Source organism: Panthera onca, chromosome C2 (assembly GCF_046562875.1).
Source record: "Panthera onca isolate mPanOnc1 chromosome C2, mPanOnc1 haplotype 2, whole genome shotgun sequence".
Classification (NCBI taxonomy): domain Eukaryota; kingdom Metazoa; phylum Chordata; class Mammalia; order Carnivora; family Felidae; genus Panthera; species Panthera onca.
In genome coordinates this window covers 158,344,974-158,369,433 of record NC_138347.1, presented here as the reverse complement: position 1 = coordinate 158,369,433, position 24,460 = coordinate 158,344,974, and the positions used below count along the sequence as shown (strand labels likewise).

At 37.0% G+C, this 24,460-nt stretch overlaps 1 protein-coding gene across 6 annotated transcripts in view; it reads right to left on the bottom strand.

The window, feature by feature from the left end:
- The window catches only part of TOPAZ1 (testis and ovary specific TOPAZ 1), a 100,341-nt gene that overhangs the window by 4,911 nt on the left and 70,970 nt on the right, over positions 1 to 24,460 (bottom strand). For all 6 annotated transcript variants that reach the window (XM_060638041.3, XM_060638044.3, XM_060638047.3 and 3 more), the window contains 3 exons: positions 23,683 to 23,848; positions 6,213 to 6,377; positions 4,304 to 4,507 (listed from right to left, as the gene is read on the bottom strand). In XM_060638041.3, the coding sequence (XP_060494024.2) occupies positions 4,304 to 4,507; positions 6,213 to 6,377; positions 23,683 to 23,848 (535 nt within the window). The remainder of the gene's footprint in view (positions 1 to 4,303; positions 4,508 to 6,212; positions 6,378 to 23,682; positions 23,849 to 24,460) is intronic.

Genomic DNA, 24,460 nt, shown 5'->3' with positions numbered 1-24,460 from the left:
TAGCTATACTCACCAAGTAATGTTCTAAAAATTTTACTTTTCAAGAAAAGAGATTTAACTTTTAAACTGTTTAGGTTTGTAACTGCTTATTACAAATGATCTATACGGAAAACCCCTGAAGTCTTGGGGTATCCAAACTGTATATAAACAATATTATACTGTCATATTTCACTGAAACCAATTTAAATCTGTATGTAAAATTTGTTTAAAATGTTGTGTTAAGATAAGTTTCTTTAGGGGCACCTGGGTGGCTCAGTTGATTAAGCGTCCAACTTTGGCTCAGGTCATGATCTCAAGGTTTGGGCTTTTGAGCCCGCACCAGGCTCTGTGCTGACAGCTCAGGGCCTGGATCCTGCTTCGGATTCTGGGTCTCCCTCTCTCTGTGCCCCTTCCCCAGTCACACTGGAGGTCTCGGTCTCTCTCTCTCTCTCTCTCTCTCACTCTCTCTCTGTCTCAAAAATGAGTAAATATTAAAAAAAAAAAAGTAAGTTTCTTCAAGAAATCTAATGTGGATGATGACTGCTAATCTTTGGGGGCCTACTATGTGCCAGGTACCTGTGTTAAACATAAACACATAAGTTTTCCCTCATTTTAACTGACAGTACTACCTTTGAAATCAGGTATACTGACTCCTACATTAGGTGAAGGGCTCTGGCAATCACCCCAGCCTCTGACTCCAGATCTCGGATTCCTAACTACTAGGTAGTTCCACTCCCTAGGTCGCTTGCAGGATTAACATACTATTGACTCATTAACTTTCTGACTATTGATAGGTATAATTTACATACATTCTTGTTTTACTTTGCTGACCGGAAGAGGAAAACAAAAAATAACAAACTGAGTAGAAATTTACCAACATTATTTTTCCTCTAAAAGCAAATATGAAAAGAAAAATATTCCTATTCAGTTTTAGGGGAGGGAAACATACTGGAAAGACACACTAACATCTCCCCTTCCTGACTTTTTGGCTGAGAGAAAATCAGTATTTTTAGGACTAGGGAGAACAAATCAGGAGCATCAGGAAGGCAACTTTACTGTCCCTGGACAGTTTCTTTATGATTAGTTCTAAAATAAAAGCAGAGCCAAGCCATTAAGAAAGTGAAAGACAACTGACAGACTGGAAAAAAAAATATATTTGAAATTCATGTATCTGACATGGGACTTGCATCCAGAGTGTGTGTGTGTGTGTGTTGTGTGTGTTGTGTGTGTATGTACATATATGTATATATATGTATATTATGTGCATGTATTCTTACAACTCAATAATAAAAAAAACAAAAAATGTGCAAAGAAAAAAATGGGTAAAGGATTTAACAGAAATTTATCCAGAGAAAATACACAAATGGCTAATAAGTACTTGAAAAAGTCACTAGGATCATGCAAACCAAAACCACAATGAGATACCACTTTATATCCACAGGAAGTCTAAAATAAAAAACACAGTGTAACAAGTGTTGGTGAGGATGTGAGGAAACTGGAAATCTCAAATTTGGGTAGTGGGTATATAAATACAAAATGATACTGCATCTTTGGAAAAGCAGATTTGGCAGTTTCCTAAAATGCTAAAAACAGATTTATATGAGCTAGCCACTTTGATCCCAAGAGAAATAAAAATATATGTCCACACAAAAACTTGTATGTGAATACAGCAGTGTTATTCATAATAACTAAAAACTAGAAACAACTCAAATGTCCATCAAAGGATGGATGGATAATCCCATACAATGGAATATTATTCAGCAATAAAAAGGAATGAAGTATTGATACACGCTATAACAGGATGAGCCTTGAAAATATTACACTAATTACACGAAGCTAGTCATAAAAAACTACATATTGAAGGATTTCATTTATGTGAAATGCCCCAAATATGCAAATCTACAGAAATAGAGTCAATTAGTTGTTGTCTGGTCAGCAGGAGGCATCCAGGGAATGCTAATGTGTTTCCTTTTTGGAGGTGCTGAAGATGTTCTAAAATTAGATTGTGGTGTTGGCTACACAATTCTGTGAATATAATAAACACTAATGCATTGCCTAAATGGCTGAAATTTATGGTATGTGAAATTATTTCAGTAAAGCTATAAAAAATATTTTTTAAAAAAGCAAAACAAAGGCATTGGCAGCACAGTCTTAACAAGTTCCTTGATGCAAAAGCCATCAGCCTAAAATCCAGTACGACTGGACCAATTATAATGCTTTTCTAGAGTGTGAACTATGTGTGAAGATAAACCTAGAGAGTTCCAATGATATCTGAAATATCAGCATTGTCAGGTAATAAGATGTTTTTGAAGACTGATTGGTGAGTATACATCACTCTTTTCGTTTTATAACTCAGGCACATTAAAAATACCAAAAATACTCTTAGCCCTATACCTAACCTGCATAAGTCCCAGTAGTTCACTGCATATGAAATTAGGCATAGATGTATTTAAATTATTATTATCATTTTTAATTTGAGACAGAGAGAGAGAGCATGAGTTGGGGAGACAGACACAGGGAGGGAGGGAGGGAGAGAGGGGGTAGGGAGGGAGGGAGGAGGGAGGGAAGGAGGGAGGGAGAGAGAGAGAGGGAGGGAGGGAGGGAGGGAGGGAGGGAGAGGGAGGGAGGGAGAGAGAGAGAGGGAGGGAGGGAGGGAGAGAGAGAGAGAGAGAATCCCAAGCAGGCTCCACACTCAGTGTGATTGCACGAACTATGAATACCTTAAGACCACTGTAAATGGGTGAACTGAATTTGAATTATATCTCAATAAAATTGTTAATAAAAATTTTAACAAATGATTAAGTTTAGCTGCTTTAAAACAGAATTTTATTTCCAACTAAGAAACAGAGATTCATAGAAATCTCATCTAACTGTTTCCAAGTTTATGTTTTGTTCCTATGGCAGAGAAACACCTTCTATGGCATGGTCCCCAAATCGCACAATTATTTTGAAAATAAATAACCCCACTGATACTAAAAACTAAAATAAAGAAGTTACAGCAAAAAGTAGTATATATATACTTTGTGTGTATGATTTCTAGTAATCTGCAGGGAAATAGTACAAGGAGTTGAAACATAAGTTGAAATGAGGTGTTTATGAATAAACAAATCTACGTTTCCTCTGAATTTCTGATCATTTTTAAAAATTGTTTTTAATTTTATTTATTTATTTTGAGAGGGGGGAGGCAGAGAGAGAGAGAGAGAGAGAGAGAGAGACAGAGAGAATCCCAAGCAGGCTCCATGCTGTCAGCACAGAGACCAATGGGGGGCTTGGTCCGTCAAAACGTAAGATCATGACCCAAGCTGAATCAAGAGTCAGGCGCTTAACTCACTGAGCCACCCAGGTGCCCCTAAAAAACTTCTGCTTTTTAAACTTTTAAAACTTCTTTTGATTGTAACCTACAATAAGAGGTACATTTTACATATTGACCTGGTACACATACATGGATATATGTAACTGAAATGAAAATTTTATCAAATAATACTTCATCTTACCACCTGTAATGTAAGCTAATGTTTTCTTTCCTATTTCATTGGGGAAAAGTTACCACCTGCTAAACGGCTGGTAGTGCGAAAAACACTCCCAAGTTCAGAGAGGTTTCTGGGCTGGCAGGGGTGGCTGGGATGTTTGGCACATCTGGCACAGTGGGGACATGTAGTAGGCACTCGAATGTTTGTTAGGTACGTGGCAGTGATAGAAACGTAAATTTGGGACAAACTAGTGCAGGAAGGCAGAAGTGTTTTCTGGGTCTCGACTCTACATGAAATTACTTCCAATGCAAATACCTATGAGGTGGCTGGGACTAGAGAAAGCATTAGTTTTCCAGGCTTATTGGCTAGAGAGAAACAACTGTAAATAGATTAATAAAGTTCTTTTACTAGGAACCACGTGAAAAACCTATGTGTCATGTTCATTGTAATGGCAGCCTCTGTACTTCTTATGTGGCCTGCTATCAAATATTCTAACTTATTAATTATAAAGATCAGGGATATAGCAGGGATGAATAAAATATATAAATATTCCTATTGTTTTACTCCTATATATTTATAAGCTATGTCAACTGGTTAAAATTCTTTCATTTATTTCCTTTGTGCACCCTCAAGTGGGCATACTAACGTGCAAAGAAATAAAGATATAGTAATTAGAAACAAGAAAGAACACGTTTCAAAAGAGAGAACAAATCTGTGTCCACCATTATCTTCGTGTATCAACTGCTCCTTTTACATATTTAAATGCCTAGTCATAGACATTATGCAAGGATTCTTGGTTAGAAAATCGAAGTCAAAACCAAATTTCAAATATAAATTTTTAAAATGCAACTTACTTTTGTAATGGGCTCTGGCTTTGAGCCATAAACAACTCCTTCCCAAAGAAGTAATTAATCTTCTAAGAAAGGAGAGCTCAATAGGGATGTTCTTTGAAATCATGAAGTCTGCCACGGAGGATGACATACCAAGACTGTTGCTTTCTATACAGGCATCTAGAAGTTTATTAAAAAGAAGGCTGTACTGTGAGACCTCCACAGTTTCTGGAAAACAAAAAGGATATAATGAAATCAATCTATCTTAGTCTCTCAATCTTCCCTCTCTCACTACTTTTCTTTTCCCTTTGCTCCTGTTGGGATTTTCCTACCCACTATGGGAGTCACAGTCGCTAAAATGCAATCACGTATTCTCTAAGAAACAAGCATTCAACAAAAGAAACCTCCTTCATCAACTTTGGAACAAAGAATAAGAAAGGAACCTTGTAACAATGTGGGTGAAACCAGAAGGTATTATGCTAAGTGAAGTAAGTCAGGCAGAGACAGATACCTGTTTTCACTCATATGTGGAATTTGAGACACTTAAGACCATGGGGGAACAGTAGAGAAAAAAAAAGTTACAAACAGAGAGGGAGGCAAACCGTGAGAGACTCTCAAATACAGAGAACAAACTGAGGGTGGATGGGGAGGTGGGGGCAGGGGACAATGGATGATGGGCACTGAGGAGGTAACTTGTTGGGATGAGCACTGGATGTCGTGTGTAAGTGATGAATCACGAGAATCCACTCCTGATGCCGAGAGCACACTGTATACATGTATGTTAGCGAAGCTGACAATAAATTATGCTTTAAAAAAAAAAAGGAAGCTTGACAACGATTGCAGAGGCTCCATTAACACCGCGGTCTGTGATTCCACCTGCGACTGCATCTGCTCTCCCAAATGAATGACTTGCACAGTTCTGTTTGCACTGTCTACAGTTCAGACCTCAGACTGAATCTCCCATGACTAAAAATAGACCACCGCCTCTAATATTCTCTCTCAAATTAAAAACAAATCCTTTATTAGGTATTTATCGTTCTTTCAATTCCTCACTTAGAAGAAAGTGAAGTCACCTTGGAGACTGTGAAATCTCTTATTCACTGTATTGTCAGTTCAATCTATGACCTAGATTTTGGTCTTTATCACTTCATCTGTAGCATCCTTTAGTGATCCAGGCCTGAGCAAGAAGTTAATCTCCTTACCTTTTAGTCTCTTCCTAAACATCTCCACCAATGGAACTTTCCTAGAACACGTACTCTGATAAAGCACTGTGGGAGGCCCTCAGGTTAACATTCTCTCGAAGTGGCAACTTGCCACTCTGAAACCATTACTCAGTTCATTTTGATCCAAAGCTTTTGCTCATGTTTCCCTTAACATGGACCCCCTCTGGTCTATATAAAACTTGAGTGTCAGGATTCGAGAACACTACCTACTATTGTCCACATTAATATTCCCTTTCTTTGAACTTGTCATTTCTTCCATTTATTTCATATTTTCCTATGTTCCAAGGTAATGGAAACTAAGCTCTGTATTTAATGTTAAGTAATAAAAGAAAAAGTATTCTTCATTATTCTAATGCAACGAATTCTTTTACGACACAAAACTTGCTGGGTCATTATTGTTTGCTGCTGACCTGACAGAGAGGGAAAGGGGACTGACGAAAACAGTTGAGGGAGGGAATGGCTGACAACCCAAAGGTAAGCACCCCTGCTTTTGAAAAACAAAAACAAAAACAAAAACAAAACAACAGAAAAAAAAAACAAAAAAGAGAAAGAAAAAAGAAAAACATTGAATTTGCAGAGAACACATTTAACAGAAAATAATTTCATTAAAAATATATGCTGGAATATAAAACTCAACCAAAACAGGTGGAGAATGGTTTCTTATTTAAACACCAGATGGACATTAGAATTGAGGCTTTTAAAAAACATACCTTGAGAATTTTGAAAACCTGGTAGATTTTGCAAAACTTCAAATGTCTGTCTATAAAGGCTCTTGGCTAAGATTTCATGTGCAATTGTACAGAGCAGATTATGTCGATTGAGTACATCCAGTCTATCACAAGGCCACAGTGGTGTATTGATGATCCATTCTGATTCTTCCAAAAAGAAAAAAGTACTAATACTTTATACTATGTAAATTACACTTAAGAGTATAATTACAACTAATGTTTTCAAATATGTTTTGTTAAGTATCAAAATTTAAGTATGTGTATTCAGAAAAGATAACAATAACTCAAATTTATTAGAAACAACTTGTATAGTAATGGTCACTATCCTAAGGGGATACAAACGAATGAGTACTTTGTTATACTTGTTTTTTAATTTTTCATTTTTCTAAGTGTACTAACTAGTTTTTAACCCTAAGGTTAATGTTTATTTTTACATGACAAAAATGTTTCTTTGGTAGTAAATTATTTGTTATAATGTAAAATATTTGTGTGGACAAGTTTAACAATTTTATAATAAAGAATACATAAATTAATTACTTTTTGGTATTTTGGGGAATAGCTTCCCCCCCCCCCAATTTCTTACATAAGTTTTATTACAAGATAGTTGATATGTGCACAATATATAATGTATGTAAGTTATAAAAGCAAAATAACAAACTTTTATGCACGCTTCACACAGCTTAAAAAAAAGAGAATATTACCTATAATGCTGAAGTTCCTTAATTTCTGCCTTGATATGCACATTGAGAAAAACAATAGGAGACTATAATACAGAACACTGAGATACTATAATATTAGAAATGTCAATATTTTATCATTTGCCTAATTCTCTCAATCATCGTACACCAGACACATAAACGAAACATTGTTATAACACTTAAATCATATTTCCCTGTTTTTTAACTGTACTAAGTATAGGAGTCACGTTTTCTTTTTCTTTGGGGGCCTTCCCAGCACAGTGAATACAAAAATTATTGAAGGGAGATTTGGTAATTCATGTACACAAATGCCAAAATAAAGGCTTAATTATCCAGTATAACTTTAAAACAGGAGCTAGTTTTTAAATTAGTAGAGCCCATCTGACAGACTGATTGACTGACTGAATTGCCTTATGCTATGTGTTAGGCAATGTTTTACAAATATTGGTGCTTTATGAATCTTAGCTCATTTAAACAGATATTTCCATTAATTTACTTCCAAATCTGCTTAAACTTTACTTTATAGAGAAATTTAAATGAACTTGTTATCTTTTGAAAGACTGCATAAATCATTAAGCATAATTCCCATTTTCCCCCATAATTCCCCAAAGTAAAACCGCTAAATCACCATTCCTTATAAACTGAATTTTATTTTTATCAAATAAGTTCAATTGTTTTTTGTTAATGATATACCTGGTAGATATGTCACACTTATAAAAAGTAGACCATGTGGACCTTTCTCACAACAATTGCACTGTTCTTTAGTACTCATTTTTTATTGTTAAGGTAGAATAATGGTCACAGTTTTTGAAAGAATAGATGGTATTTTAGGAGCTTCATTTTGAAATCTTACCAAACTATGTAGCTATGTTAAAAACTCTGAATAAGCTGGTCATTTTATGTACTAAAGTTAACTGAAACTGGTAATTGGGTAGTCATTTAGACTTTTAACTAATCCACCCCATTCACAAGTCTATCAGCATAAACACTTCCGAGAAATTTTGTAAGACCTCTTATGAGAATTAAATTTTCAAAAACAAAAACCAGTTTACTGGTGTACTTTAATACTAGTTTTATGGTGATAGAAGTCCTTATTGCATTAATCCTCATGTTTTTCACTCTTCGACAGTTGGGAATATTTTCCATTTGTCTAAAATGTCTGAGTCAAAATGCAAGCAAATTTTCTATAATAGCCATTCTTTATCCACTAACCTTCCAACATATGCATATTCAGTCATTTGACTCATGCAAGATTTTGAATACAAGGCACTGAGAATATAAAGACTATTAATATGAAGATGGTCTGCAGTGAATGAATTTCCAGGCTAGTCAGTGAGACTATCAAATAACTATCCTTGACTACCATAGTGAATGCTACATATACCATAAAGAATATCTAAAGATACCTTTCTCCTTTTAATATATACATTTAACGTAATCCCAATCAAATTTCCTTACAGAACTATATGAAAAACTCAATAACTGAAATTCATCTAAAAGAATAAGCACTTGAGAATGTGAACAATAGTTTGGAAAAGAGGAGTGAAAGTGGTGTTGCCTAAATAGATATTACAGATATTCTAAAGCTACATTAACTAAAAAGAGTTTGGTGCTACCATAGAAACAGATCCCTGGGAGAGAAGACAAGTATAGAAACACACCTAAGCAGATACAAGATTCTAATAAATGATAAAAGTGTCATTTTAAATAAGTGAGTAAAGGGTGAGTTGGGACATTTTGGGGAAATAAATACAATTTTGTTCCCATTTCATATCAAAATTTAAAACTAGTAATGAACGAAAAAATTTGAAGAACATGGGTAAATATATAATTTTGAGATAGCTAAGGAGTGCCTAAACCATGATACTAAACAAAAAGTCATGGGAATAAAAGGTATAGCAAAGGGAATATAGTCAACGGTATTGTAATAGTGTTGTATGGTGACAGATGTATAGCTGTGGTGAACATAAGCGTACTGTATAGAGATGTTGAGTCACTATGTCACTATGTCGTACACTTGAAACTAATGTAACATTGGTGTCAGGTATACTAAAAAAAAGAATATTAAAAAAATAAAAAGCTATACTAAAAAGAGAACACTAAAAAAATAAAAACAGTTTATGTTAGGTAGAAAAAATGTCAGGTGGACAACAGAAGAAAAACAAAAATGCAAAAAAAATCATAAAGTTAAAGGAAAATGAAAAGCTGAGAATAATATGTGCAAATATCCAACAGATGAAGGACTAATATCTTTAATATGTAAAACTATCATAATACAAAGGGACATAATTTACAGTATAATATTTTCTAAGTGTGATATATACATCATTGATGATAAGTACCTGAACTGATTTTTAGATCACATTATAATGTTAATAACCTATTTGATTGTGTACTATAAAAACTGTAAAAATAAAAGAGTGCATCAAGTACAAAAACCACATTAAACAGGCGATTTCAGAAATACTGTTCAGGATGAGGCCAAGCTGGTTGATTTACTTCTAAAATAATGTTTATTTAAAAAAATTATTTTTTAAAGTTTATTTACTTATTTCTGAGAGAGACAGAGAGAGAGAGTGAAGGAAGGGCAAAGAGAATGAATCCCAAGCAGGCTCTGCATGGTCAGCGCAAAGCCCGATGTGGGGCTGAAACTCACGAAGTGTGAGATCATGAGATCATGACCCAAGCTGAAACCAAGAGTTGGACGCTTAACCAACTGAGCCACCCAGGTGCCCCTAAAATAATGTTTATTTAAAAAATATAAACAATCACAGAGGTGCCTGTGTGGCTCAGTTGGTTAAGTGTCAGACTTAGGCTCAGGTCATGATCTTGCAGTCTGGAAGTTCGAGCTCCCTGTTGGACTCTGCACTGACAGCTCAGAGCCTGGAGCCTACTTGGCATTCTGTGTATCCCTTTCTCTCTTCCCCTCCCCTGCTTGCATTCTGTCTCTCTCTCTCTCTCTCTCTCTCTCAAAAATAAACATTATATATATATATATATACACACACACACACACACACACACACACACACACACAATCACTACAAAAAATTAAAACAGAGAAGTATAAAGAAGAAATTAACAAAAATTGAATATCCCATCACTGAAAATGACCAGTGTTCACACTTGGTGAAAATTACCTGGGAAAGAAGTGTTAATGACCTAAATAATGGCTATGCCTACATAAGTAGTTATAAGTGAAACTGCTGTATGAAAACAGAGATTAAACATGGCCTGGCCTAACATAACATTGTTCTGAACAGGGCTATCCACGGATTGAAAATAAAGATGATGCAGTTTTTAAACATTAACATTGTTTATATGCTTATATTAGTACTGCAGTGGCAGTCACTGGTCTAGGTGTTCAAGCTAACCTTTATGCTAAATTTCCTATATAAAAAAGGGTAACACTTTCCTAAATAAACAAAAACACACACACACATCTATGCTTTAAACAAGTCTAAGCTAAAACAATGTCGATGGACCTTGAGAGCATTAGGCGAAGTGAAGTAAGTGAAATACAGAAAGAGAAACACTGCATGATCTCACTGGTATGTGAAATCTTAGAATCATAGAAAAAGAGATTGGATTTGTGGTTACCAGAGGTGGGGGTGGGGGTGGGGGAAATGGATGAAGGTGGTCAAAAGGCACAAACTTCTAGTTGTAAGGAATACTGGAGATGTAATGTACAATAACACGGTGACTATAGTTAACATTGCTGTATGACATCCAGGAAAGTTGTTGAGAGTAGATCCTAAGAGTTCTCATCACAAGGGAAAAAATGTATTTTTCTTTTTTTTTTTCTATCTATAGGAGATGATGGATGTTAACTATATTTATTGTTTATTTGTTGTGAATCACAATTCACAACATATATGTCATTATGCTATACTCCTTAAACTTACACAGTGCTGTATGTCAATTATATCTCAATAAAACTAGAAAAAAAAATCTAAAACAAAAACCTCTCCAGCCATTTCCTCCCTAGGAAGGTACAAAGAGAGTTAAATGTAGAAAATCCATAAATAATACATAATAAAAATGGTAATGCTTGTGGCACTGGTTAACAAACTAGGGGAGTGACTTGAGGAAGTGTGGTTTAGGGATACAGGGGAGGTGTGAGAAATGCCCACACAAGAGAGCTATAGGGTAGTGGTCTTCAAAGTGAGGTCCCAGACTAGCATCATCATCAGTAACCTCTGAGAACTTATAAGAAATGCAAATTCCCAGGACCCATCCCAGATTTAATGAATCAGAAAATCTGGGAATGGACCAAGCAATCTGTGTTTTAACAATCTTTCAGGGTGTTCTGATGGCCAACTTTGAGAACTACTGTCTCAGATTTATAAAAACAAGATCAGAATCACCACTTTGCTCAGGTGGCTGACTAGGTCAGATCCAGGTCGTTTCTGTGGTTTGTGCTTCTTCCCCGGTTGCAATTTTACAAAGTCCATTTAAATGAAAGATTAGGGAAATAACAGTGGTATAAGGTTTTCATATATGGACTCTGCAATCAGACCTAGATTGGAATCACTGTGTGACCTTCTCTGTGCCTCAGTGCCTTCATCTTGGGATACCATCATCTACTTAATAGGGTTAGTGTTGATTAAATGAGATGACACAAGTAACACACTTAGCATAATGCTTGGTATATAGCAAATAATTACATTATTAAATCAATAATGAAGAGATATATTAAAATTTGAAAACAGACCAAGAGGGGCGCCTGGGTGGCTCAGTCAGTTAAACGTCTGACTTCGGCTCAGGTCATGATCTCGCAGTTTGTGAGTTCGAGCCCCGCATCGGGCTCTGTGCTGGAGCCTGGAGCCTGCTTCGGATTCTGTGTCTCCCTCTCTCTGACCCTCCCCCACTGTGCTCTGTCTCTCTCTATCAAAAAATAAATAAATGTAAAAAAAAAAAAATTAAAAAAAAAAAAGAAAACAGACCAAGAACATGAATAATCCACAAAAGAATAAGTAAAAATGGTAAAAAGGGGAAAGAGTTAAATTTTCTAATAAGCAATTAAATGCAAAGTAAAGCGGCAAATATCACTTTTTCTCTGTCAAACTAGCAAAGAGAAAAGAAAAATAGTATTCAAAAAATAGTATTGGTGAGGGTGTTTCATAACATGCATCTTCACATGCTGGTAAGACTAATTACTACAAACTTTCTAAAGGTGTAGGGTACTTTTATATTCCACTTGCAGAGATAAGACCTGGAATGGAATGTATTGAATGGCCAGATTAGGGATTGCATAGACTGGAATGTACCAGTCTGTCTGACAACTAAAAACCATAATATTCGGCACTAACTCTTGGACTGTTTATATGCACCTATGACCCCTAAAAGGACAATGTCTTTATAGAATAGATACCTATGTAATAGTTCTCTAGGATTTTCTTACAAAGGGAGGGTTTCTAATAAGCTCAAGATAACTTGATGCAAATCTGAATGGGAATAAGGGCAAATCTACCAACATTTACCAAAAAGCTTTAAACTGCCTTATCCTTTAACCCAGCAATTCTGTCAGAATTTATCCTAAGGATGTAAAATTAGCAGGAATGTTTAGCATGGATTATTATTTATGATGGACATCTGGAAACAAGCTAGATGAAGAAATGTGGGTCTATGGATATATTTATGTATCTACATTTATACACTTATATATATTTTTTCATAAGATGGAAAACTAAGCATCCCATTAAGTGACGTTATAGAAGAACATTCCTTTACACAGAAGATGTCCACAGAAAGCCTGTTCCCTAGGGGCACCTCGGTGGCTCAGTCGGTTAAGCGTCTGACTTCAGCTCAGGTCAGGATCTCGCGGTCCGTGAGTTCGAGCCCCACGTCGGGCTCTGTGCTGACAGCTCAGAACCTGGAGCCTGTTTGGGATTCTGTGTCTCCCTTTCTCTCTCTGACCCTCCCCCGTTCATGCTCTATCTCTCTCTGTCTCAAAAATAAATAAACGTTAAAAAAAATTAAAAGAAAATAAAAGACTGTTCCCTGAACAAAACAATGCAAGGTACAAAAGGAGTCTGTATAGTAACGTTAAAGTGGTTAACAGTCATTTCTGGGTGGACTGAATAAGGAATTTTTATCATCAGTTTTTCTTATCTACCTTTTCCTACTGGTTGCTAATGAACATGTGTTACTTATGTTGAGGCAATAAAATTTATTTTAAAGTTCAAAGGCAGCTTCTCAATAAATGGCATAACTTTTTACAAAATGCATATTCTAGGGAGTTAGGACACTTATTTTTCAGCCTCTAAGCCATGATTATAAATTATGGTTTAAAGGCTTTTTTTTTTTTTTACTCTGGTAAGGGGAGAAGGCAGGAATTTATTGTTCATTTGCCAAGATACAAGCTACTAGTGCTGAGAGTTTTAAATGTCAAACTGAAAAGCCAAAACAATAGATTTCTCATCATAAAGTCTGCCACTAACTAAAATGAGTAAAATATTCTGCATTTCTCCAACACAAGTAATGTATAACCCTTCTATAAAAAGTTTAGTAGGTAGTAAGTGCACAGGTTTTCAAAAGGAAAAAATATTGAGAAATAAGATGGCAGAGGAGCAGGGGGACCCTAAACTTCCCTTGTCCCTTGAACACAGCCAGATAAATATCCAATCATTCTGAGCACCCAAGAAATCGATCTGAGGACTGAGAGAGCAAAACTGCACAACTAGAGGGAGAAAATGGCCACAAAAGGCCACATCGTGGAAGATAGGAGCTACGGAGAGTTGATTTGGGAAAGAAAAGAACTGCAGGTGCTGTGAAGGGGAGGGAGTCCTGATGATGGAGAGATGAGAGAATATAAGAAAGAGAAAGAGGGGGCGGGGGCAGTGCGGAGCGACGAGCACATGCAGGGGACTGCACAAGCAAACTCTTTCTCCAAGACCACTGACTAGGAAAAGGAGAGCAGTGGAGCACAGTCTGAAGCTTTGAAGGTCTGCACCATGGTTGTGCCTTGTGGCCCCGGTGGGGAAAGACTATGAAGACCTGGGAGAGGCCAGCAAGATCTGAGGGTTCCCTGGGTCACATGGGAAGAAACAGTTCCCCTGCTAGGAGTACATTTGGGAGTGGCCGCACAGCCTCTGCGGGGACAAAACAACCGGCAGCACCAATGGGTTCCCTGTTCTCAAGCATAGGAACAAAGACACAAGCAGGGGAAGCAAATCTTGGTGCCAATTTTGTGCTGTGCTTTACAGAAACTCCAAGCTGCTGAGCTGTATTGTGACCATTTTTCTATAACAAACCAGCAAACGCAATAGTACAGTGAAAGCCTCCCCCAGACGGTCAGCACGGGTCCGAGCAGCTTGGATCTCTAAAATTTGGAATTTTGAAACTCACCTATGTGCCTGAGATAAAACATACGAATACAGTGTCACCTGGCAGGTAGACAGCTCAGACACTGGCAGGGTGAAGGCAGGAATCTGACAGAAGCTGGGGACACAAAAGGGGTGAATATCTGCTCTTCTGTGCCAGCTTCCTAAAGAGTGGTGGGTGTGAGCTTCCTGCTCTGGGGAAGGAGGAGAGAGCGGGGCTAAGCCATTACCCTCCCTCCCCCACACCGGCACTGATGTCCTTCAGTGAGCAAAACAGTGCCACCCAGTGTAGGCGAGAGCAGCTTACACCAAGGCTCTGCTGGGCACCTCCACTGGGGCAAGTCCACCTGAGAATCATCACTGCAGGCTCCACCATCATGGGACCAGCACAAACCCCTCTTATGCACTAAGTCTACTGATCATAGGGTGCTGCAAAGCTTCAGCTCTAGGGGAGATAGGATCCAGCTGCCTTTTTTTTTTTTTTTGATCTAGTTTCTTTTAATAAGCAGACCAAAATACACCTAGGATCTAGCTTCCTTCCTTTCTTTCTTTTTTTTGAACTTCTTCTTAATATAGCCATTACTCTCAGGAGCAGGAATACGACAAGCTTTCCTAACAATCTCTCTCTCTCTCACACACACACACACCCAGTGAGACTCAGGCAAAATGACAAGATGGATGAATTCACACCAAAAGAAAGAACAGGATGAAATCATGGCCAGGGATTTAATCAATACAAATATAAGTAAGATGTCCAAATCAGAATTTAAAATAATAATTATAAGGATACTAGCTGGGCTTGAGAAAAGCATAGAAAACACTAGAGAATCCCTTACTGCACAGATAAAATAACCTAAAAACTAGTCCAGTCAAAATAAAAAATATTATAACTAAGATGCAAAACCGACTGGGGGTACTGACAACAAGGAAGCAGAAGAACAAACGAGTGATACAGAAGATAAAATTACGGGAAATGCTGGAGCTGAAAAGAAGAAGGAAAGAAAGGTACCGGACCATGGATGTGGACTTAGGGAACTCAGTGACTCCTTAAAGCACAACAACATTCCTATCATAGGAGTCCCAGAAGAAAAAGAGAAAGAGAAAGGAGCAGAAAGTTTATATGAGCAAATTATAGCTGAAAACCTCCCTAATCTAAAGAAGAACACAGATCCAAATCCATTAGAACCACAGAGAATTCCCATTAAATTCAACAAAAGCCAGTCATCACCAAGACCTTTCATAGTCGAATTCACAAAATGCTCATATAAAGAAGGAATCCTGAAAGAAGCAAGGGTAAAAAAAAATCCTTAACCTGCAAAGCAAGACAGATCGGGTTGCAGCAGATCTGTCCACAGAAACTTGGCAGGCCAGAAGAGAATGGCACGATATACTCAATGTGCTAAATGGGAAAAGTATGCAGCCAAGAATACTTTATGCAGCAAGGCTGTCATGCAGAATACAGGAAAGACAGTTTCCCAAACAAAAACTAAAGGAGTTCATGACCACTAACCCAGCCCTGCAAGAAATATTAAAGGGGACTCTTTGAAGTGGGAAAAAAAGAGCAAAAGCATAAAGACTAGAAAGGAAGAGAGAACATCACCAGAAACACCAACTTTATAGATAACACAATGTCACCAAATTGACATCTATCAATAATAGCTCTAAATATAATGGACTAAAAGCTCAAATCAAAAGACACAGGGTATTAGAATGGGTAAACAAACAAGACCCATCTACGTGGTGCCTACAAGAGGATCGCTTTATTTTATTTCATTTTATTTTTTTTAAACTTCTTTTTTTGTTTGTTTATTCATTTTTGAGAGACAGAGCATGAGCAGGGGAGGGACAGAGAGAGAAGGAGACACAGAATCCAAAGCAGGCTCCAGGCTCTGAGCTGTCCGCACAGAGCCCAATGCGGGGCTTGAACTCACGAACCGAGAGATCATGACCTGAGCTGAAGTGGGATGCTCGACCTACTGAGCCACCCGGGTGCCCCTAAGAGGATCACTTTAGACCTAAAGACACCTACAGACTGAAAGTGAGAGGGTGGATAATGATTTATCATGCTAACAGATGCCAAAACAAAGCCAGAGTAGCCATACTTCTATCAGACAAACCAGATTTTAAACCAAAGACTGTAATGTGAGATGAAGAAGGGCATTATACCATAATTAAAGGACCTACCTATCAAGAAGATCTAACAATTGTAAACATTTGTGTACCCAAATATATAAATCAATTAATAACAAACATAAAGAAACTCAGTGATAATAATACAATAATAGTAAAGGACTTTAACATGCCACTTACAACAATGGATAGATCATCTAAGCAGATCAACAAAGAAACAATAGCCTTGAATGACACACTGGACCAGATAGACTTAACAGATATATTCAGAACTTTTCATCCTAAAGCTGGAGTATACACATTCTTCTCGAGTGACCATGGAACATTCTACAGATTAGATCACATACTGGGTCACAAATCAGCTCTCAACAAGTACAAAAAACTGAGATCATACCATGCATGTTTTCAGACCACAATGTTATGAAACCTGAAGTCAGCCATAAGAAAAAATTTGGAAAGACTGCAAATTATTGGAGACTAAAGTCCTACTAAAGGATAAATGGGATAACCAGGAAATTAAAGAAGAAATTTAAAAAAATACATGGAAGCAAATGAAAATGAAAACATGATAGTCCAAAACCTTTGGGATATGGCAAAGGGGGTCCTAAGAGGGAAGTAAACCGTAATACAGGCCTACCTCAAGAAGTAAGACATGCCTCAAATAAACAACTTAAAGTACACTTAAAGAGGGTAGAAAAGGAACAGCAAATAAAGCCTAAATCCAGCAGAATAAAGGAAGTAATAATGATTTGAGCAGAAATAAATAAAATAGAAACAAACAAAAAAACCCAGTAGAACAGATCAATGAAACTAAGAGCTGGTTCTCGGAAAGCATTAATAAAATTGATAAACCCCTAGCCAGACTTATCAAAAATAAAATAAATAAACAAAGTCACAAATGAAAGAGGAGCGATCACAACCAACATCACAGAAATATAAAATTATGAGAATATTACAAATTATATGCCAACAAACTGGTCAATGTGGAAGAAATGGTCAAATTCCTAGCAACATACAAACAACCAAAACTGAAACAGGAAGAAACAGAAAATCTGAACAAACCCAAACCAGCAAAGAAACGGAATCAGTAATCAAAAATCTCCCAACAAATAAAAGTCCTGCGCCAGATGGCTTCCCAGGGAAATTGTACCAGACATTTAAGAGTTAATACCTATTCTTCTCAAACTTCCAAAAAACAGAAATGAAAGGAAAACTTCCAAATTCACTCTATGAGGACAGCATCACCTTGAATCCAAAACCAGACAAAGACCCCACTATAAAGGAGACTTACAGGCCAATATCCCTGATGAACATGGATGCAAAAATTCTCAACAAGATACTAACAAATCAAATCCAACAATACACTAAAAGAATTATTTACCATAATTAAGTGGGACTTATTCCTGGGCTGCAGGGCTGGTTCAATATTTGCAAATCAATCAATGTGATACACCACAATAAAAGAAAAGAACCATATATCCTCTCAATAGATAAACAAAAAAAAGCATTTGACAAAACATAGCCTCCACTCTTGACAAAAATGCTCAACAAAGTAGGTATAGATGGAACATACCTCAACATCATAAAGGCCATATACAAAAGACCCCCAGCCAATATTATCCTCAGTGGAGAAAAACTGAGAGCTTTTCCTGTATAGCCAGGAAAACTCTCACCACTGTTACTTACCATAGTATTGGAAGTCTTAGCCTCACCAATCAGACAACAAAAAGAAATGAAAAGCATCCAAATCGGCAATGAAGAAGTCAAACCTTTGCTCTTTGCAGATGACATGATATTCTATATAGAAAACCTAAAAGACTTCACCAAAAAATTGCCAGAACTAATATATAAATTCAACAAAGTTGCAGGATATAAAATCAATGTTCAGAAATCCGTTGCCATTTCTACACACCAAAAGAAGCAGAAGAAAAATAAATCAAGGTATCAATCCCATTTAAAATTGCACCAAAAAACATAGATACCTTGGAATAAACCTAACAAAAGAGGTAAAAAATCAGTACTCTGAAAACTATAGAACACTCATGAAAGAAATTAAAGAGGGCACACCCCTATGTTTATAGCAGCACTACCAACAATAGCCAAAGTATGGAAAGAGCCCAAATGTCCATCGATAGATGAATGGATAAAGAAAATGTGGTATATATATACAATGGAGTATTACTCGGCAATCAAAAAGAATGAAATCTTGCCATTTGCAACTACGTGGATGGAACTGGAGGGTATTATGCTAAGTGCAATTAGTCAGTCAGAGAAAGACAAAAATCATATGACTTCACTCATATGAGGACTTTAAGAAACAAAACCGATGAACATAAGGGAAGGGAAACAAAAATAATACAAAAACATGGAGGGGGACAAAAGAAAAGAGACTCATAAATATGGAGAACAAACTGAGGGTTACTAGAGGGGTTGTGGGAGGGGGGATGGGCTAAATGGGTAAGGGGCATTAAGGAATCTACTGAAATCATTGCTTCACTATATACTAACTAATTTGGATGTAAATTTTAAAAAATAAAAAACCAAGGTTAAAAAATTAAAAAAAAAAGAAATTAAAGAGGACACAAAGAAATGGAAAAACATTCCATGCTTGTGGATTGAAAGAACAAACACTGTTATAATGTCGATACTACCCAAAGTTGTCTACACATTTAATGCAATCCCTATCAAAATACCACCAGCATTTTTCACAGAACTAGAGCAAACAACCCTAAAATTGGTATGGAACCACGAAAAACCTCCAATAGACAAAGCAATCCTGAAAAAGAAAGGGAGGGGCGCCTGGGTGGCTCAGTCAGGTTAAGCGCCCAACTTTGGCCCAGGTCATGCTCTCATGGTTCATGAGTTCAAGCCCTGTGTCGGGCTCTGTGCTGACAGCTCAGAGCCTGGAGCCTCCTTCAGATTCTGTGTCTCCCGTCTCTCTGCTCCTCCCCTGCTCATGCTCTGTCTCTCTCTCTCTCTCTCAAAAATAAATAAACATTAAAAAAAAAAAAAAAAAGAAAAAGGAAAGTGGGAGGCATCACAATTCTGGACTTCAAGCTGTATTACAAAGCTGCAGTTATCAATACGGTGTGGTACTGACACAAAAACAGATCAATGGAACAGAACAGAAAACCCAGAAGTAGACCCACAAGTATGTGGTCAACCAATCTTTGACAAAGCAGAAGAGTATATCCAATGGAAAAAAGACAATCTCCTCAGCAAATGGTACTGGGAAGACTGGACAGCAACATGCAGAAGAATGAAACTGGACTACTTTCTTACACCATACACAAAAAGAAATTCAAGATGGATGAAACACTTAAATGTGAGACAGGAAACCATCAAAATCCTAGAGAACACAGCGAGCAACCTCTCTGGCCTCAGTCATAGCAACTTCTTACTAGACATGTCTTCAGAGGCAAGGGAAACAAAAGCAAAAATGAACTATTCGGACCTCATCAAAATAAAAAACTTCTGCATAGCAAAGGAAAACAATCAACAAAACTAAAAGGCAACCTACAGAATGGGAGAAGATATTTGCAAATGACATGTCTGAGAAAGAGAATATCCAAAATCTATTAAGAACTTATCAAACTCAATACCCCCAAAATAAACATTCTAGTTAAGAAATGGGCAGGAGACATTTATAGACATTTTTCCAAAGAAGACATCCAAATAGCTAACAGACACATGAAAAAATGCTCAACATCACTCATCATCAGGGAAATACAAATCAAAACTACAGTGAGATACCACCTCACACCTATCAGAATGGCTAAAATTTACAACACAAGAGACAACACATGTTGGCACGGATGTCTAGAAAGGGAACCTTCTTGCACTGTTGGTGGAAATGCAAACTGGTGTAGCCACTCTGGAGAACTGTATGGAGATTCCTCAAAAATTTAAAAATAGAACTACCCTATGAACTAGCAATCCACTAGTAGGTATTTACCCAAAGGTTACAAAAATACAGATTCGAAGGGGTACATGCACACTGATGTTTATAGCAGCATTATCAACAATAGCCAAACTATGGAAAGAGCCCAAGTGTCTGTCCACTGATGAGCGGATAAAGATGTGGTATAGATATACAATGGAATATTATGCAACCATCACAAAGAATGACATCTTGCCATTTGCAATGATGTGGATGGAGGTAGAGTGTATTATGCTAAGCAAAATAAGTCAGAGAAAGACAAATACCTTATTATTTCACAGATAGGTATAATTTAGGAAGCAAAACAGATGAACATAGGGGAAGGGGGAAAAAGAGAGAGGGAAACAAACCATAAGAGACTTAAATTTTTTTTTAATGTTTATTTTTGAGAGAGAGAGGGAGAAAGAATGTGAGCAGGGGAAGGGGGTGGGACAGAGAATCTGAAGCATCCTCTGTGCTGACAGCAAAAGCAGGGCTGGAACCCATAAACCATGAGATCATGACCTGAGCCAAAGTCAAGACACTTAACCAACTAAGCCAGCCAGGCACCCCAAAGACTCTCAACAATAGAGGACAAACTGATGGTTGATGAAGGGAGGTGGATGGCTGATGGGCTAAATGGATGATGGGCATTAATAGGAGGGCACTTGTGATGAGCACTGGGTGGTATATGTAGGTGATGAATCACTAAATTCTACTCCTGAAACCAACATTACACTGTATGTTATCTAAATACTATTTCAATAAAAATTTGGAAAAAATAATTAAAAAAGAAAAACAAAAGGAAAAAATATAGAAAAAGCATATGGAAAAAGTTAATCTGCCTCTTATCCATGTCCTCCAAGCACTAAACTCTTCTTTCCAGAAGCAAACACCATTCTTTGTTTCTCGTGCATCCTTCTAAAAATATTTTAAGGATATAAAAGGAAATACGTCTGTGTCCATCTTATTTACATTACTGTGGACACTGTTCTGCACATTCCTTTTTTCATCTGGCAACAGATCCTGGAGAACATTCCAAATGAATATCTGTAGATCTGCTTTATTCTACTCCATCATATGGCTATCACACAGTTAATCAACTTGTACTCTCTTAATGAAACATTTAAGTTATGTGGAATCCTTTGTTAGCACTGTGATGGTTAAAAAAAAATATTCTAGGGGTTCCTGGGTAGCTTACTTGGTTGAACATTTGACTCTTGCCTTTAGCGTGGGTCATGATCCCAGGGTCATGGGATCGAGCCCCGAGTTGGGCTCCATGCTGAGCATGCAGCCTGCTTGAGATCCTCTCTGTCTCTGTGTCTCTCTCAGTCACTCTCTCCTTCGCCCCTCTCTCCCTGCTCGTGCACACTCTCTCAATCTATCTCTCTCTCGAAAAAAAAGATTGTAGACAACTTACAGTACATACTTGTGTTTGCAGGAGAAATTCCTAGAAATAGAGATGAAACATAAAAGAAAATATGCACTATTAGATTTTAACAGATTATTTTGCCAAAAAGCCCCTAAAGACAATGTATGTGAATGCCTGTTTCTCTATACTTTCACGAAAAGTATATCACTAAACTCTTACTTTGCTACTCTGACAGGTATTTTGTAATTTTAATGTATATTTTTATTATGAGTATTGCGCTCATGTATTACAAGTGAGATAGAGTCCTTTGTATTTCCTTTCTTGAGAAAGGCCTGTTTACTGCAGAATGCTTTTAACAACAAAATAATTCTGGGGAGAACTTAGTATACTTCTGTGGGTCTTTCTTTTGAAGAAGTAAATTTTTATTTATGAAAATGACTTTCAGTTGAAATTATCCCTGCAAAAGGAAATCCTGTGTTATAACTTACAGAATTTTTAAAGAGAACATTAAAATTGTAAAAATTTTAAATCTCCACAGTTCATTTCACACCCTTCACACAAACTCTCCTTCATGCTCTAGTTTGAGAAAGATTGGTTTTTCCAGAATTTTTAGGCTGAAATTTCCTATCATAAGGTGACTCACGCTCATTTTTATCAACCATTTTAACCTTTCCATTCTCACCACATCTCTCCTTTCCAACAAAGCTTGTGAGCTCTGGCTTACATCTTGCTAATTTCTACTTTTGTATTTTGGTTACCCTTCCCCACTTAGCAAACTTCACTGGCTATATTTGTCAAGTTGGAGAAAACCCTTTCCAACAAGCTTTTGATCCTAAAGTCCACTCAGAACCTCTGTATTCCATAAATCTCAGCCCTGAACAAATACAAGGCATTACATATATGTATGCAATTATTCCGCGTATATAATACATAAATTATATATTCATATGTATGTGCATGTATATGGGCTTGTGTGTTAGTGTAAAGATTATCTATTTGCTCTACCTGTGCATATATTCTATCTTCCCACCTAAACCCAGAGATTTTTAGTTTCTTTAACGTTTATTTATTTTTGAGAGAGAGAGAGTGAGCATGAGCGGGGAAGGGGCAGAGAGAGAGGGAGACACAGAATCCGAAGCAGGCTCCAGGCTCTGAGCTGTCAGTCAGCACAGATCCTGATGCAGGACTCGAACCCATGGACTGTGAGATCATGACCTGAGTTGTTCAGATGCTTAACTGACTGAACCATCCAGCTGCCCCATAAACCCAGAGATTCTTGAGGTTTCTTCACTGTTATCCCATTTTATCAAATGAAGTCTGCCTGATGGTTTAAGCAGCCAGAGGTACCATCATGTAGCATGTAGTGTTACTAGTGTGATCTCTAAGTTTTCATTTACCTCATAGCAAACCAATTGCTTTTCCTGGCTTAATTTCATTGTAATTTCTGCTAGATGGATTGACGTACTAGGGAAGTAACCTTGCTTGTCCTGTCTTGAAGTCATGTTTGCCTGTATGTACGAAGGTTAAGAGTTCATGCAGATTATCAATAGGGATTTACCTGCCCCAGTGGTAGCTGAAGCCTGGGCTCTGAAGCTGGACTGTCTGGGTTTGAATCCAGCCTCCACTTCTTACTTGTTGCATCATTTTGGGCAAGTGGCTTAATGTCTCCGACATTTTTTAACTAACAAAAAAAGGGGGTTACACTAATTCCAAACTTGTAGAGTTTCTATGAAAATTAACTGAGATAATTGATATAAAGCATTTATTAGTATGGTGCCTGGGCTGAAGTAAGAACTAGCTTTTCAACAAAGGGTCATATGATTTTTTCTTTAAAGTGAGGTTAACTTTCTCCTTCCATTTAACACATCAACCACCTTTCCTATGCACATGATCACTAGGGTTTATTAGGTCAAACTGCCATTCACAATTCAACATCAATTTAAGGTAATTACATAGACAAGAATTTGTAACAACAAATTATATTATGCTTACATATATCAGAACTTACCCCTCAATACCCAAATGGCACCATCTAGGCTTCCACTTTTTAGAAAAATTTCTGCTGCAATATTCACAATTTGACATCTTGGTGCTAACTTCTCAGGCCCTGTAAGTCCTTTTAAAGTTGTAAAATGTATTTTCAATTCATATAGTTTATCTAAGACCTTCCTTCCCTAGAGTAAAAGTAAAGAACACTCATTGAATATCATTCATATAGAGTATCACAGAGGTACAAAATGAGTAATTATATACAAACCAATTATCCAAAATTAATCATTCTTCTATACTGATGGTTTCAAACTGCTCTAAAATCCCTGTTTTCAGTCCCCTCCTGCTTAGCCACAAAGACAGACAGGGAAGGGGAGGAAGCAGGGCTTTGCCTCACTATTAATATTCACACTGCTGACTCCTTTTTTCAAGTGTTTTCATACTTGTGCTTCCCCTAAAGATTTCTTTTGGAAAAAGGAGTTCTTGCCCTAATGTGGAAAACTACTGATTACAAGTTTCTGCACTTCTTCTGTTGATCACCCTAAGAGTTAAGAGGGAGAGACAGTGAAAATCGAGATAATGTCTTATCAAATTTATAGGAAGAATGACAGTGAGGGAAAAAAAGAATAAAACTACTGACTGGAAACTGTCTTTTTTATTCAATAGACTATTCACATAGTCTACATAAAAGATTAGCTCTAGTGTGGACATCAGAAATGAGACATATATTATTATTTTATATCAAGAGTCAGCAAACTTTATTTCTATAGACAGCCAGACAGCAAATACTTAGGCTC